General features: G+C 33.5%; 4 protein-coding genes across 5 annotated transcripts; 2 read left to right on the top strand and 2 right to left on the bottom strand.

The window, feature by feature from the left end:
- Positions 1-1,473: 1,473 nt before the first annotated feature.
- On the top strand, positions 1,474-2,225 carry LOC105159932 (olee1-like protein). Its single transcript, XM_011077160.3, has one exon. It carries the CDS (start codon positions 1,584-1,586, stop codon positions 2,073-2,075), a length of 492 nt encoding a protein of 163 aa, XP_011075462.1. The 5' UTR covers positions 1,474-1,583; the 3' UTR covers positions 2,076-2,225.
- A 1,021-nt stretch (positions 2,226-3,246) lies between these two features.
- LOC105159931 (mitotic-spindle organizing protein 1A) lies at positions 3,247-5,639 on the bottom strand. Of its 2 annotated transcripts, none has more exons than XM_011077159.3 (2): positions 5,142-5,639; positions 3,247-4,718 (listed from the first exon to the last, which is right to left on the bottom strand). In XM_011077159.3, exon 1 carries the CDS (start codon positions 5,362-5,364, stop codon positions 5,146-5,148), a length of 219 nt encoding a protein of 72 aa, XP_011075461.1. In that variant the 5' UTR covers positions 5,365-5,639; the 3' UTR covers positions 3,247-4,718; positions 5,142-5,145. The 2 variants fall into 2 exon arrangements, with proteins under 2 accessions (XP_011075461.1, XP_011075460.1); XM_011077158.3 differs by having other exon boundaries at positions 3,247-3,463; positions 5,142-5,636.
- A 1,510-nt stretch (positions 5,640-7,149) lies between these two features.
- Positions 7,150-9,822, top strand: LOC105159930 (serine carboxypeptidase-like 45). Its single transcript, XM_011077157.3, has 10 exons — positions 7,150-7,599; positions 7,738-7,839; positions 7,930-8,025; positions 8,175-8,267; positions 8,370-8,440; positions 8,538-8,819; positions 8,907-9,031; positions 9,167-9,259; positions 9,356-9,473; positions 9,558-9,822. The coding sequence occupies exons 1-10, from the start codon at positions 7,350-7,352 to the stop codon at positions 9,744-9,746; spliced, it is 1,419 nt and encodes a 472-aa protein (XP_011075459.1). The 5' UTR covers positions 7,150-7,349; the 3' UTR covers positions 9,747-9,822.
- Positions 9,823-10,092: 270 nt separating this feature from the next.
- Positions 10,093-13,283, bottom strand: LOC105159929 (10 kDa chaperonin, mitochondrial). The gene is made up of 3 exons (XM_011077156.2): positions 13,084-13,283; positions 12,186-12,325; positions 10,093-10,334 (listed from the first exon to the last, which is right to left on the bottom strand). Exons 1-3 carry the CDS (start codon positions 13,186-13,188, stop codon positions 10,286-10,288), a joined length of 294 nt encoding a protein of 97 aa, XP_011075458.1. The 5' UTR covers positions 13,189-13,283; the 3' UTR covers positions 10,093-10,285.
- Positions 13,284-16,982: the final 3,699 nt, after the last annotated feature.

Below are 16,982 nucleotides of genomic sequence, written 5' to 3'. Positions count from 1 at the left end.
TAACATGATTCCAAAATATTGAACCATATATCAAAGCAAACAAATACTGACAGAATATATAAATTGATATCTATTGAGAAATTGTTTCAAGTTCAATGCCGCACCTTAAAGTTTTGGGTTAATTACGCTTCCACATCCTCTTTAAAAATGTAAAATTATATTTTTTTTTCTCAAAAAAAATTTAAAATTATATTTATACCTTCTTAAAAAATTTACTATTTATACCTATCCTCATTTGATACGGATTTGATGACAAATACTAACCTTAGCTAAAAAATTTACATAAATTTACAATTTTACCTTTCATTTAACATTCCCATATAATAATTTTATACTTATAAGAGAAAAAATACAATGATGTTAAATCCCACTACATATATACACATATATATTATATTTATTACTTTATAAGCACAAAATTATGTATGAAAATATTAAATGAGGGGCAAAATCAAAGGCTTAAATATATTTTTGGTCTTGTAATTCCGCATTTTGGTATTTTTATTTTCATCTATATAGGATTGCAAAATATTCTTGTAATTAAGTTTTTAACATTTCGGATATTGGTCCTTCTGACACCGAATTTTGTAAAAGTTGTCAGAGTAAATCATATGCCCTTCTCGATTTTGGCATTTTTATGCTTTATCTTTCTAGGGGGCAAAAAAGTTTTGTAACTTTTTTTAATATTCTGTAATTATGGTCCTTTCAGTGCCGAATTTTGTAAAAGTTGTTAAAATAAATCATGCACGTTATTTTTTTTTTAATAAAAAATCGTCAATGTTGCCAAAAGTGAACCAATCAAAACAAAAGCGCCAATTTAAATGATTCACATGAGGTGCACATGATTTATTTCGGCTTTTTGCGAAATCCGGCACCGAAAGGACCAAAAATTGCTAATTTTTAAAAAATATAGAATTATTTTGTAATCCTAAAAAATAAAGGATAAAAATACCAAAGTACCAAAATTATATAACCACAAAATAAAAAACTTATAATTTTATTTGCTAATGGCCGAACCCAACGAAATGGGATCGACAATAAATAGACAATTTCAGAAGGGGTGTACTTGTGATTTCAATTTTTTTTTAAAGAAAAATATAATTTCATATTTTTAGATGGGGTAAGAGTGTAATTAACCCTAAAATTTTTCAAAACTATATATGTTTTATGTGTTTTGTGGTATTATATAATTCATATCATATCATGATAAAGCTAAAACTTGCAATTGGATGCCCCAATTGCTACTTTATTTTTTTTGAAAAATGGAAACATTTCGAATACTTGGTCAGCAGTACAGTTTACACGTACGTCTCTCCGCAACAACTTCAAATTATCTATGAATACGAAGAGCGCGGGGGTTGCATAATTCTCCTGGTGCTGCACAAAACCCGAACTGAAATCTTTTCTACCTCAGAGAAGTAACAATCAATCACCAAGAACGAGTGTATAAATACACCCCTCATCACCTCTCCATAATCACCAAATAACTCACAATTAGATCCTCTTTTGTGTACTTTCTCATTCCAATAAAGAGTTCAAGTAAGAGAAGAGAGAAAAAAGCACAAAAGGGGTCAATTACAGCAATGGCGAGGTTCACACAAGTTGCAATCATCTTAGCTGTAGCACTCTGCTTCCTCGACGTTGCCGCCTCCCATGCCCCTAAATTCGTTGTTGATGGAAAGGTCTATTGTGAAGTCTGTCGTGCCAATTTCACCAACAGATATAGCGAGCCTATGCCAGGAGCAAAAGTGAAGTTGGAATGCAAAAACGAGGTGACCGAGAAAGTGACATACACCTTGGAGGGTGAGACCAACGACAAGGGAGTGTACACATTGACGGCAGAAGGTGATCATGGCAGCGAGGACTTGTGTGCAGTGACATTGGTGAAGAGCAGCATGGCAGACTGCGCTGAGATTCCAGATGAGAAGCCTGCAGCTGAAGTCACCCTCACCCTGAACAATGGCTTCCATGATGAGTTCCGCCACGCCAACCCTCTCGCCTTCACCAGGAAGGAAGCCCTGCCCGAGTGCGCTGAGCTCTTCAAGGAGCTTGAAGAGGCTAAGAAAGATGAATAGATCTTACTTTGATGCAATTATGTATGAGCTTCATTTCTTTAAGTTGTGAACTACAAAACCCTAATAAAATATAACATTTATGTACATGAAAGTGTAAAACGTTTCACGTTTGCCAAACATACTCAATCATGTTGACCATCTTGATTACTAGACTCATTTTTGAGTTTTTTATTAAAGTCATCATTTTTCTATCTTTCAATACCATAATCAACATATCATGTTAATTGATAAGAAAAGGAAAAAAACAACTCTTTTACCAATTCTATAGGGCCGTGTTTGTTTTCCTTGATTACCAGGAGTTGGACTTGTAATCTGGTCAGATCAATTGTTTTGTTCAAAAGTTTTAAACTTGTGATACTTGGACTGTCCCATAATAATCCCACTAACAAGGTCTCATTCACGAGAAATAAGCTTGAAATCATCAATGTTGCATGTTAAAAGTGTTAGGATCGCTCGAGGAAAATACTCAAAACGATTAAATTAGAGAACGGCCAACAGCCATGAGGTCTTAAGATAGGAGCAATCAATACATGAATATTTGGGTTAAGAAGTATTTATAACTTAAGATCAATGTACGGAAGGCATGGGGATGTGCCACGTGTCTTTCATCCAAGGGTCCAGGTTTAGAGTCGATTCCCATTGACCAGTCTAAACTCTGCTAAATAACATGTGGATCTTCCTTGTTTAAGACCCTTTTTGGGCCTTACCAAGAGAAAAGGAGGGAAGCCCAAATTCATACCACCTGTGATTTGTTAATCTGTTCATTTTTGGTTTAGAAACTCAACTCTCCACTTTGACCATTTCTTACTGTTGGGAGGCCACGACAACAGATTTTTTTAAGACATTGGTTGCTTTATTTTATACATCAATTTTTCTTCCATTGTTTATTTTTTATATTCTATTTTTTGAGAATTCTTGTAGAAAGATTTTTCGAATACTTTTGCGTTTAAAAACCAACATCAAATGGGCCAAACCAAGAATATACAGTAAAGTAGATAAAATGGAAATGGCAACCATTATGCATGTCCAAGAGAAAAATTAGTGGAATCCCAGTGTGGACATTGATAAGAATTTCTAGAAACACAGATTAATTAGAAGCATGCATAGCTAAGAGTTGTTCTTGTCTTCAATTCCCTGTCCAAACAAAGGTAATAGCAAACCTAAGAATCAATTTCAAGTAGGAAAAAAGATGGACATTTCCTAAATATAGAGTATTTACAACCCAAGAGAGTAAGAAATATTTGGCTGAAGCACAAAACAATTGCCTAATTCGCTTCTTACTCGAATTCTACATTACAAATCAACCACCTACTCAGTAACAAGCAGGAGTGTTCTTTGTTTTGAATCATTCCATTCTCTCATAAGCACCCTGTGCGCCATTGCACATCCTATAATAGGAAGTGAAACCACAAAGTATAGTTAGTAAAATACGTGATGGGAAAATGGATGAGTAACAATGTTCTAAGGAACAGAGCAGCAGTAAGCATTAGAAATCCATTCTCAACTAAAGTTGCTTGCACTTTGTTCAGCAATCTCAGCTTAAGCAGTGAAGTTCCCATTCTCGGTTGCATGTCGTATAAACCAGCAGTTCTATTCTCATTATGCAGACACGCACAGAAATCCTTTCCTGTTACTTGTTAGGTTATACATGTTTTGATCTTGAAAGTGGCGGCTACCTGAACACTTCCCCAGGAGATCAAACAACAGATGGATCTTCATACGATTTTGGCTATATGCATCACTTTATTCTAGAGGAAACTACGATTATGATATTCTAAAAATTAGTATCGTTTTACCACAAAAAGGTAATCAATTATGCAGAGTAACACAAGGATGTGAAAGTTCTAAAAATTTCAATACCACTGACACAAAACATGAGGTGTGTAATAACAAAGCAGCAATTCCTAGTAGATACCATGCATCTTCAATGGATTCAGAAACCAAATTTTGGTTCTATCAATGAACTTGATGTGAATAAATCCCAGATTCAAAAAATTCACTCTGCCGTTAAACCTTCTCAAATGTCTCCTTAAGAACCAGAATCGAACTCCAGATATTCACCACTGTTTCTTATTGTCTTAACCTGCACAATTCTCCTCCTATGACCAAGCCAATGTACTACACTTTAGACTAGAAAACAGTAGATAATAAAAAAATTAACAATGTATTTAAATAAAGTCAAGAAAGCGGCAATGGGTGGTGGTAGCACATTAACTAACAGGTTCATGTGCCTCAAACTTAAGACCCAACTCTGGTTGCTTCAGAATTTCATTCACGATATTACATTTATGATACAGGCCATAAGAGTTTCATTTATTAGTTAAAATCTCAATTCTTTTATTTCTTTTAATGACCCTTTTGCCTGCACAACCATATCTTAATACTTATCAAATTCACTGTCTTATGAAAATTGGGTGGGTGGGGGGGGGGGGGGGGGTTCTTAAAAGTTCAAGCCCTCTTGGGTCTTGATCCTTATATGGATTTCTGTTTCATAACTACTTTATTATGCATGCCAACACCAATAATTAGTAATCCTTATATTGTCTTTCCGCCTATAACGAAATCCATTTAAGAATGCATTGCCACTTCGAGTGTGTAGTGTCCTCGCATCGAAAGGAGTAAGGATCCCCCAGAATACAACCACTGCAAAATTTTCAAATAATGATAGATGCAGTTATACTTAGAACAAGACCATGAAATCAATGTAAAAAACAGATGCAAACATGAAAATTTTCCTGAAATATTTTAACCATACAAACCAAAAATTCATCAAGCCAGCTACAATTATGTTGACTGTATGGTATCAAGAAACAAGTAGAAGAAAACATGTTGATAGTGTTAGCAGTTGATGGGCCAGTAAAAGTTCATGATTCTCCTTCTTATCTCATCCATTACATAAACAAGCATACAAGTAAATATCAACAAGAAGGTTACATCATTAACTAGTACCACAAAAGGGGCCTCAAGGACAAATAATCTTGTATAAATGCCGACCATTTTGCAATTAGCAAATAAAAAGGAATTAAGCTAAACGCTGGCCTAAAACGTAATTAATTCGCCAAATACCTAGTTAAGGAGGCGTTGCCACTGTTTCCGTGGAAGAAGAAGGTGGGGATTCTCTGCGGAGCTCCTTAACCACGGCGGCTAGGGATTCTGGGTTGAGACCCATTTCGCAAAGCGCAATGAGAATGGAAAGCGTGTGGCGATCGAGGCCGGTATCGAGAATATTCGACATGTGAAACACCAACTCCAGCGAGTCCCGGGCAGTTCGGGCAGCCTCCGGATCCATGCTCTACAGAGAATTTATGTGGAAGCACCGGAAACTAGGAGATTTTGTTGAAGTTGATTTAGAAGAAAATTGAGAAGAGTGGTGGCGGATCCTGAAGCCGACGGCGATGGGGGACTCAGAAAGTGTATTGATGAAATTTGAAATTGGATGGACTTGAAATTGCATCATCGGCCCAATATTGTAAATAATGAAAAAGATAGGGAGGGGGTAGTGATGAATGAGATGGTGGAGAAATACATGCGAGGTCGGATGTTGGTGCAACCATTAATCATACCCTATACACCTTTTTTGAACAAACATCCAACCATTCCTTTCCATTTTATCATATTTCACATTAATTATATAATATATATATAATACCTATTACCACCAAATTCATCTATTCCTTTTTATTTCAAAACCAAAATAAAACAGATCAAAAATTTGAAAAAGAACACAATAAATAAAACCATAAGAATAAACTTAATATCAATTAAAATTTAATGTTAAATATTTAATAAATTCAACTTAATCATAAGAATAAACTCATATAAGATAAATACTTATTGAATTAATATCAAATAAAATTTAATGTTAACACATAAAATTATATAAGACAAACACAATTTCAATTACATGATAAATACAAAATAAATACAAATTCAATTATATATGATTTTGATTTGGTTTGGAGATAAAATTTGGAATAAATATTTAATTATAGTTAAAATATATGATATTTCTAAAAAAATAAGATTTTTCTTGTCAATTAAAAAAATCAGTTATATCTTGAAGATAAAATTTCAAATAAATACAAAATAAATATCTAACATATTTAAAATAAGTGATGTTTCTTATCAATGTTTTATTGTAATTTAAAATTTGGAGATAGGATTTCGGATAAATACGAAATAAAAAATTAAGATATTTAAAATAGATGTGTTTCTGACCAATGAATTTTTTTCTTGACAATTAAAAAATTTAAATTATCAAAAATTAGTATTCGATCAGAATTAATTTAATTTTAATTAAACTTTGTTGTGCCATATATTTATAGACAGATATTATTCATTCTATTAATATATTAAGAAATAAATAATCAATTACAAAAGTAAACACCCCAAAAATTTAAAAAACAAAAATTCAATTTAAAATCGTATTACGAGTTACTGATGCGGGATTTATACAACTTTCAATTAGCTTTCACTTCTAAAGTAAAAAAGCTCGAGCCCGTATAAATTTACGTTAATATCTTATAATACCAATATGGGATTCGAATCCCCTTCTTTCAAATTAAAAAATTAAAAAACACATCTTACTTATTTAGTAAAATTGAAGTTTCATAATTACAAGTTCATGACATCGAGTTCCACGATGTCAGATACTTTTAGTCCAAGATTTTAATAATACACACATCCTAGTTGTACATTAAAAATTCTTGTTGGGATCAAATTACGGAACAAGTATTTCACACGATTGATCACTTTTCCTGAACTAGACACCAATCATATAATAAGTGTATTATTTTGATCGAGTCGGATTCGATTTAGAATTTGACCATTTGATATTACCATCCCCTAACACATCTAGAAAATTGAATGTTACATTTCTTTTCATTATTAAATTTACAAGTAGTAAATCATATTAAATGTCATATAATACAGACAAGAGATTATTCACATGTGCTCCCTCTCTCCTTTATCCTTTAACAATTTTCAATTATTTCCTAGCCCACAAGTTTCAAAATTTGAAATGCAGTGAGTCTGAGTCAGGTCTTTCAGAAAGTTCAAAGCAGCTTCAGCCCTTGTGGGCATTTCCAGCACTACATTATTATCCTCACAAAAGCCCTTTAACAGTTCTAATCTTGAAATGATTAACAGTCAATAAAGTTGGTATAAAAAGTAGATTATAAACTTGTGGAGGTAGACCTCTTATATACCTAAAATTTGCACCTTCTTTTCTCTTTCTCAGCTTTTCTGTTTTTCACACACTACGCAAACAGGACCATGGTGGCTCAGCCATGGTGGTGGTCAGTCTTGGCAATGATCTTTGTGTTGCAGATTTATGTAGCAGCAGGGAAAGCCCAGAATCAGGGTGATAAGATAGTAAGTTTGCCTGGTCAGCCAAAGGTCAGCTTTCAGCAATATTCAGGGTACATTATCATTGGTGGAAAGCAGCAAAGATCGTATTTTTACTACTTTGTTGAGGCAGAAACTGAGCCAGCTTCTAAGCCTCTTGTTCTTTGGTTGAATGGAGGTATTCAGTGGAGTGCGTGCGCGTTGTGTGTGTGTTTTTTTTGTTGTTCTGTTTTCAAGAAACCAATGCCCAGAAGATAGATTTCCTCATTCTTGTGGAATTTGTAACGTTTTGGATGTGAAAAAATGGATCTCGCAGGGCCTGGTTGTTCATCTGTTGGAGCTGGGGCTTTCAGTGAACATGGCCCCTTTCAACCAAGTGGGAATGTGTTGGTGAGAAACAACTACAGCTGGAATAAAGGTAGACAGTGTCATTGTCTTTTTATCACTTCATTGATTATGCAATTTTGCTGTTTGGGAATCAAACATCACCTGCATTATAACTTTTCAGCTGCAAACATGTTGTACTTGGAATCACCTGCTGGGGTTGGTTTCTCTTATTCTGCCAATAAATCCTTCTACGAATCTGTCGACGACGAAATGACAGGTCTGAGAGTGAGAAATCTACTTGATAAGATGAGAAATTTATTTGGCAATGTAGTACAATAGAAATTGAAATATTTAAAGTCCCGTGCTTGTACCGATTCCAACATAATATCTAAGTTGTGTTTCTTCTCTTTTCTTGCTGTTGTTTAGCTAGAGACAACCTTAATTTCCTTGAGAAATGGTTCGACAAGTTCCCAGAATACAAGAACAGAGAGTTTTACATCACAGGAGAAAGTTACGGTGGTATGTTTCTCTTGATTGAGTAGTAGTATATCATTGTCTCATGGCATCAAATGGAGCTGTCATCTAAGTTTCAGTAAATTGTAATTCTTGTAATTGTAACAGGGCATTATGTTCCACAGCTGGCCAATCTTATAATACAATCTAAAGCAAAGTTCAATCTCAAAGGGATTGCAGTGAGTAAAAAAAATATAAGTGTTTCACAGTTTAAGTGTGATATCTTCAAGAAACTGATTACACAACTCTGCATTCTTGATTTTCTGGTGATATCAGATTGGAAATCCTCTTCTGGAATTCGACACAGATTTCAACTCAAGGGCTGAGTTTTTATGGTCTCATGGGCTGATATCTGATGCCACATATTATCAATTTACTTCTGTCTGCAACTACTCCCAAATCAGAAGGCAAGCGGCTTCGGGAGCCCTCACACCAGTTTGCTCTCGGGTAATAAAGCTGGTGTCGTCGGAGATCAGCAGATTCATAGACACCTATGATGTCACTCTTGATGTTTGTTTGTCATCTGTTATGCTGCAAGCTGAGGTTCTAAATCAGGTGGTGAGTGACCCTTCTTACATTCTTTTTCATCTTGTCTTTGTGTTAGTAGGCCGGATTGTTTCGTGAACTTGTCCAGTTTTTCTTCAGCAAGATGAACCCAAAATAGATGTATGTGTGGAGGATGAAGCAAATGCCTACTTAAACAGAAAAGATGTCCAGCAGGCTCTCCACGCTCGCCTCGTTGGAGTAAGCAGATGGAGCATTTGCAGCGAGTAACGTTCATCCTCACTTTTAACTGCAGAAATTATAATCATAATATACTCTTTATATTCAGTAGATTGCAATGAAAATGAATGTAACATCCCATATACTCTATTCTGCTTTCAACTCATTTGCTCGGTTTACAGTATTCTACATTACGAGATGCAAAACTTGGAGATACCAACTATTGGCATTCTTGGTTTACTTGTCAAGTCTGGCGTTCGTGTATTAGTTTACAGGTGAGTTCTCAGAATTAGTACGTACAGAGCCCTGTTGCTTGAAATTTACTTGTGTTTCGAACAACTTATGTGGAAGTTATGAAACAATCCTGACAGTGGTGATCAAGATTCTGTCCTTCCACTTACTGGAACTCGGGCACTGGTTAACGGTCTGGCAAAAGACCTCAAATTGAACACATCAGAACCGTACGGTGCTTGGTTTGAGGGAAGACAGGTCAGGGGTTCAACCTGTCGTGATTTTTAAAGATTAATGAAATCAACTGTTTCTGGTTTTAACTGGTTATATTGAAATTTGCAGGTTGCTGGCTGGACACAATCATATGGAGAGTTTTTATCATTTGCAACCATAAGAGGAGCTTCTCATGAAGCACCATTCTCTCAACCGGAGAGATCTCTAGTTCTGTTCAGTTCATTCGTTGGAGGGAAGCCGCTCCCACGATTCAATGGCATAACAAAGGAAAGAAGCTCGCTCGTTAGACTCATCTAAACCCTCATGGCAATAAATCTGCTAATGTAGACAAGAATTTGCTTTTGAATGAGAAATGAGTTCATGGGTTTCAGAATCATTTGCAAATAGGATGGTAAACCTACTTGAACCAATGTGTTTCTATAGACATCACGAATCAAATCTTGAGCCTCTTTCCCATTCAAAAAAAAAAATGAATAAATTTTTCAGTTCCAGAGAACATCTGGGAAATGTGGAAAATGTCAAGTTCTCTGGACTAAATTCAGCAGTAGATTATTCTGCATTAGTTTGCAAAGACACTTGAGCTAGTCATGGGAAAACCATCTAATGGAAGCCACACACACACACAAACACATGAATACGAGGGTTGAATTCTGGAAAATCAGTTTAAAAATTAGCTAAGGATGAAATTTTCCATCAATTGAGTCCTCTCTGAATCCCAGCTAAATATCAAGGTGTCAGGTTGCTAAGGTACAGGTGGAACACTAACTCATAAATGGCTTAAACTAAGCACAATTCTCAGTATTGGATGGTTTGACATGGTAGGAATTGCCACCAGATTAATCATGCAGTGTTCCCAGAATGTCATCGTCTCGGTAAAGATGGTACCTGAAACATTGATCGCAAGGTCATATTAGCATAAGAACTAATACAAGTATAGCAAATTCAAAAGGCATCATGTAAGTTATACTTGTCAATGGGTAGGGTAGGGTCTTACCCTACCCAAGCCCAGATCCATAAAGGACCCAAACAAATTAACCCCACTCAAGACCGAACCAGACCCAAACCCGATTTTATTTTCTTTTTCTTTTTTTCCAATACATCTTTTCTCCAAATCATACTAATTAATTTATTTTTATTTTCCATTTTTACCTATAATTTATAGGGGCGTTCAATTCAGTTAACCAAATTGAACAAATCGGTTAACCAAAAGTTTTGCTGTACCAAAAACCCGAACCAAACTGATTAGTTCGGTTTGGTTACAACTAGATATTTTTTCGGTTCAGTTTGGTTAAAAACCAAATTACCGAATTCATAAGAAAAAAAAATCTGCCAGTTAATTAATTTAATAGTTTTTTTATTTTTATATTTTAAATTTAAAATAAGTAGACAGTAAATTATATTATTATAATATAATATATATTTATAAATTATAAATATAATTTATATATATTACTATGCCTTATAAAACTATAATATATTATATAAATATATTTCTTAATTTCGATTATCTAGTCGGTACGGTTAACCGACCTAACCAAACTATACCGACCGATTGTACCGATTTTTCTTTTAAAAAAAAAAAATCGAAAACTGAACCGAATTTTTTGGTTAGATTTTTGGTACAGACAGAAGAAAACCCGCCAAACCGAATTTTTAGCACCCCTAATAATTTATCAATAATTCAGAATTACCGAGACTAATTTATAAATAACTCTCTTTTTATAGAATTTTTTTAAATAATATATCATTTATTATACCGTTTTCAAAATAATCTTATGAAAATATTACACGATAAATAATGTTATGATGTCTTAAGATTTTTAAATTTGTTCAATTGATGTTAGAGCGATTGATAAATAATAGTCCAATTGAATAGCGAAGAAAAATAAATATATTTTTGGGGTCCATATTGGGTACATAGAACTATGTGTATTGATGGATAGAGACCCAACCCAAATCCAATATATATTTTTTTAATGGGTTTGGATCTGGTTCTGGATTTTAGAATCAATCTATGGGTCTCGATAGGACACCCTATAAGTCATCCCATGTAAGGAAAAACAAAAACTGAGAAAAAGTAGTGTTCATATTTTATCAGAACCTAGCATTTTGGAGAAAAACCATGCTCTTTGGGCAATTAAGAAATCAATTCTAAAGAGTGCTCTCGGTCCAGAGAACTCAAACAAGAAGCTATATGGTGCAGTCTACAAGAACATTTCTTTTCTAAGTCCCGAGGCAGCTTCAGTTCAATCATTTTCCTAGAGAATGATACTTCAAGGAAAATGGTCAAATTTTAAGAAAACAGTATTGAACTGCTCGGATATCAGAGTAACTGTTATTTACAAGGAAATGTAGAACCATAATTCATAAGGCAAAAATTTGAAAACAACCAAATCTAGAACTGAGTACAAAAGAATATAATTCCAACTTTGAAATGCAGAAAAACAAAAGGATTACGCCAAAAAAAAAATTTAACCTGTGAAGTACAGCTAAAGCCTAAAGGTTTCTTTAACTAATAACCATCGATAAATACATGTCAGGGAAAAAGATTTTTTCTAAGAGGTAAAATGTCATTCAGCCAATATTATAGTTCACTAAACTAAACAGCTTAATTCAATTCCCATATAAAGTTAGTAAGAAATTGATCTGTTCAGCTTCCGCAACTCATAACATGGAAAACAAGATATAAAATCACATAATGAAGATGATACGAATTGACCAAGACACACGACTTACTCCTTTTCACCAAGTTTCACTTCAGTCCCTCCATATTCAGGCAGCAGCACTGTGTCTCCTTCCTTCACAGTTACAGGGACAAGCTTACCTTCCCTGTCATGGAATCCAGGGCCAACAGCAACAACTTTTCCAGAGTTCAACTGAATCATTGTCGGGCATCAAATTTCAGTCAAGCAAAATAAAAAACCTTCAACACATTAAACTTAGATTATCTTATACGTGTCTGCAACGGAATGCAGTGTATCAATGACCGGTAACTGCTTGACCAAACTTCAAATAAACACAATAAACAACCACAAAATAAACTATGCTAAAGCCAGTCTCTCTACACAAAATCCAGACACAACAACTGAACGTGAGGTAGTCGCTCATGTGGATAAGTGTTGCTTTGGTGAAAGAGAAACAAAAATAATGCATCATTACCTGTCAGACCATTTTCCGGTAAAAAATGATACATTTGTACAGTATATAGTAGAACTAAAAATGTAAAAAAAAAAAAACAGATTTCAAAAGAAATTTTCTAGTTTCAAGAACTCCAAAAATCTTGAAAGTAAAATAAGTTAACTCGAGAAACAAAATGTAAGCAAAATAACTAAAACCCATGTCAGGAATCTAGAAACTTAAAAGAAAAACCAACACAAATAACCAACTATATACATAAAATAGAAATAGATGAACAAAATCAGCCTTGCAAATTCTTACTGCACCACAAGAACAAATAGACCACTTACTCATTCAGCTCAACTCTTCGAATAAACATTAACATTTCAATCGTAATCAACATTTTCAACCCAAAACCCAGAAACAGAAGTAACTCAATCAGTCGCAAGCAAAATAAAAAAGCGATATTTAACTGCGCAAAAATTAAGAGGACGCATGAGCAGAATGAGGAAATTACCTTACTGGTTTTCTCAGGGAGGAGAATTCCGGCTGTGGTCTTCGACGGCGGAGTGATTTTTTCAACCAAAACGCGGTTGAAAAGCGGGATCAAGCGCTTAGCCATTTCTTTAGGTGGAGAACAAGCAAGCAGAATAGGAAATTGAAGAGTGGTGTTTTGGGGTTGGCTAGGGATTAGGAAGGGTTTAGGAGCAGGGAGAGGGATGAAATGACGAGATTGACCTTTGATGTTGGAATATTTGCCTCAATTTCTACATCTTTATTATTAATGGCTAAAATGCCAAAAAAAAAAAACGATGTTTTAGTAAAACTGCTAAAATCCCCATGTAATATTAAAATAGGTCAAGTAGTACCCTATATTATATCAATAATATTGTACTTAATACATATTTAAAATTAGGGTATATTATAATTACTTTCTTTAAAATTTGATATAATTACGAATACTCCTTTATTTCTGAAAATCTGTGAATAACTCCCACAAATAAAAAGTAATTATGTTGCTCTTAAACGGTGAATTGAACATTACTATTTTATCCTTGTTAAAATTTTTAAAAAATAAAAAAATATATTTAAAAAATATAAAAAAAAGTTTAGGGTGCGTACAATAAATATTCCATAAGGAATATTAGTTCATAAAATTATTTTTAAACAAGTTTGAAAAATATATAAAACTTTAATTTATAATACAAAAGAACATTTCGGTCAATTCAATAACTAGATCTAACCAACTGCTCGTCCTACCTCCTCTACGTTCTTGACAGCCCATTTTTGTCTTAATAAAGTCTTTCAGTGGTATATTTGGTTCCTCTTCCGCATTACTTAGAAAACGTAAGCCATCGATTCGAGTATAAGATACTATCGTTGCTGTCTGGACAATTAGACATCCAACCCATAATCGCAACAATTCCATTGCAAGAACGAAGCACTACCAACTGAGCCATATTCCCCTAAGCCAAGTGGAGCATGCATAAAATAGTCAGATGCTTCTTCTATTCTTTTCCTGGCATAGTTGGACCATCCTAGATTTGAACTAGAAACCTTACTCGTGATGTAAATCATTACACCTATGATCCAACAATTGGGAGAGAATCAATGAACTCTTCTTCGAGAGCGATTCATTCTTTCCGAACACAGCATACAACTCTCCATTGTGTTGCGCTCTCCAAGTGTGCTTGTTCCCCCTTCTTCCTTACCCTGGAAAATCTTTATGAAATAGCTTTGATGAAAAGAAAAAATAAGGCTTAAGAGACCCTCTTGGCCAAACTCTAGCCACTCTAAGATCCTTTTTCAAACTTACTTCCATTTCGAGTCAAGAGATAAATAAATAGACACATCCTATTGTACTGATCGGGGGCGTTCGTAGTGATTGAGAGGGTGAAGACCAAGAAGTGAGTAATTTATACCAAGTATTCTTCTTACGGCTAGATCCAATCTCCTGGTCCCTACGTAAAGGAAAAAAGAATTTCATGCTCTTCCTTTTTCGGGAAGTGAGGATTAGGAAATCCTATTGTTGCAGCTTTCTCCAAACCTTTGAAAAAGCATGAAAAAAGAAGTCTTGAATTTGCCTCCATCACCCCAGAATGAAGGGGGTGAAAAATTTGATCGAAGCTAACGAAATGGGCTCGTTGTTAGACGAAAGTTATTATCAGGAGGTATTATAATTTCTTAAACAGCAATGAGGTATTTGTAATTATATCAAATTTTATGGAGGTAGTTATAATTTGCCCCTTAAAAATAAATCATTTGATCAATCTTAATCGATAATTTTCATCTCATTTCACTTAATTAGATAAATATAATAATAAAAATTAAAATTATGCACAACTGCTACAATTATCAGAACAATATTATGGAGAATTGGAGATTGAAGAGTATACAATATCTAATTTCATGAGTATTTTACCAATCGCATTTGTTAGACTAATGTTATATGGTGCATTTTCGTTCTTTATGTATGTTGACACGAAAATTTTAATAATTAATTAGATAAAAGAAATATTAATAATTCATCCCATAAGTGAATTTCGAATAATTAATTTTCTAATAAAATTATGAGCCCATTACAAGTCCCAAAAGCCCAATATCACCATTGTCCATTCTAACTAGTGTCACATCCAAAGCCCACTTCATTGTTGACAGCCCAATCCAATACAAGAAAATCATTTTTGTACGGGAGTGAATTATTAGACCATGGGTCTTGTACTAATCACTGTTCCACCCACCTAATAAGTATGTGATTTTTTATTTTTGCCCGTAATATTTTTATCTTTAATACATTTTGAAGGGTTCAATAGTAATTTCTCCACTCGACCAATGTGCATCAATCAAAATAAATATATGACTAAATTTTATCCTGATGCAATAATACATCTAAGTAAACGGCTTATAATTAGTTCAGAATTTTTTTAACTTTCATTTAATTAAAGATAATACATTTGAATTGATAAATTTAAATTTTAAATAATAATTTAAACGAATTTACACTAGCTAAGTTTGAAATACGTTATTGTTCAACAAAACATATATGAAATATTTAAATTTAGAATTACCCAAACCCATTAAAAAGATCTATAAATAGAAATTTGAAATACATAGCTTTAAATTCATCTATCCAAAATAATGTAGCCTTAAAGAAGAGGAAAAACACATTATATACCATGAAAGAAAGAAGGGAGATTTAAATTAGGGTTGTAGATGATGATAGGTAGGTTTGAGAAATAGAGGTAATAATTATTACAAGGGTGGCCACTCATGAGTTGAAGACCATATATATAATGTGAAATAACATGTGGGAGTTGATGTTCCAATGATGCTAACACCATAAGTTTGACCAAGTTGTAAGAAAAAATAAAGTCTAATTTTTAGGAAAGAAAGAAAGGCAATTAATTAATTAAAGACAATTGAAATTATACTTTTAGTTCTTTAGAACACAGGTTTAATACTCTGAGCCATTTATTTTATAAAATTTTTAAAATAATCTCAAAATTAAGAAAATTCAATATGTTTAAACCCATAATTTACGTAAAAATAATTTTAAAATTATTTTAAAAATCTCATAAAACATGAGGGGAAGATTCTATGGATGAAAGTAAAAGTGGAGTGTTTGGCTAAAAGAGAAGATGAGAAAAGGTGGAGAAACCTTGTAGAGCAATATTTTGGTTTAATGATGATGCTGTTTCCCCATTCTGAATTGATTAGAGCTTTAGGGTTCTTGCTTGCTAGCTATATCTACTTGCCAGCCATTTTCTATGTCTGCATGCACCTGCAACCACCATTATTGTGAGTCAAACCCCCCACACTACACCAATTAAAACCCTCTTTCTTCAGTTGGAATTAATGATTCTTGCATAGCTACAGTAAAAAAAAAACAAAAAATTCTTGCATAGGTACAGAGTAAATTATAGCCACATTTGTTAAGATATAATATAATTATAATTTTTTATGATTTTAATGTTTGTCTGACGACGAGCCCGTTCCGTCAGTTTTTATTAGGTTTTCATCCAGTTTTTGTGGTGAACTGATTAAAATATCCTTTTGAATTATAAATTATAATTAAATATATATATATTTTAATTTTTTAAAGTATTTTTATATATTAATATTCCCTATAAGTTATTTATTTTACAAACCATCAAATTCTTTTATATTTTCTATTTTTAAAAAATTCAGCAAAGAGAAAGTTAATGTCCACTTCATCGTTTAATTATAGCCTCCAACTGTCTGATTATTAGCTTCAAATAATCTTTATTCCTTGTCCCAAAAACATAGATAGATTCTGTTAATTAATCAAATGTTAATTAGACCTCATCCAATTATTGTTATGTACTATATATAAACCCATACTCGTACGCACGTACGTACGTACATGTTAATTTCTCTGACTAATTCATGCATGCT

This window comes from Sesamum indicum, linkage group LG4, assembly GCF_026168435.1.
Source record: "Sesamum indicum cultivar Baizhima isolate 11 linkage group LG4, ASM2616843v1, whole genome shotgun sequence".
Classification (NCBI taxonomy): Eukaryota; Viridiplantae; Streptophyta; class Magnoliopsida; order Lamiales; family Pedaliaceae; genus Sesamum; species Sesamum indicum.
Note: the sequence above shows the minus strand (reverse complement) of the source record. Positions and strands in the feature narration are given on the sequence as shown.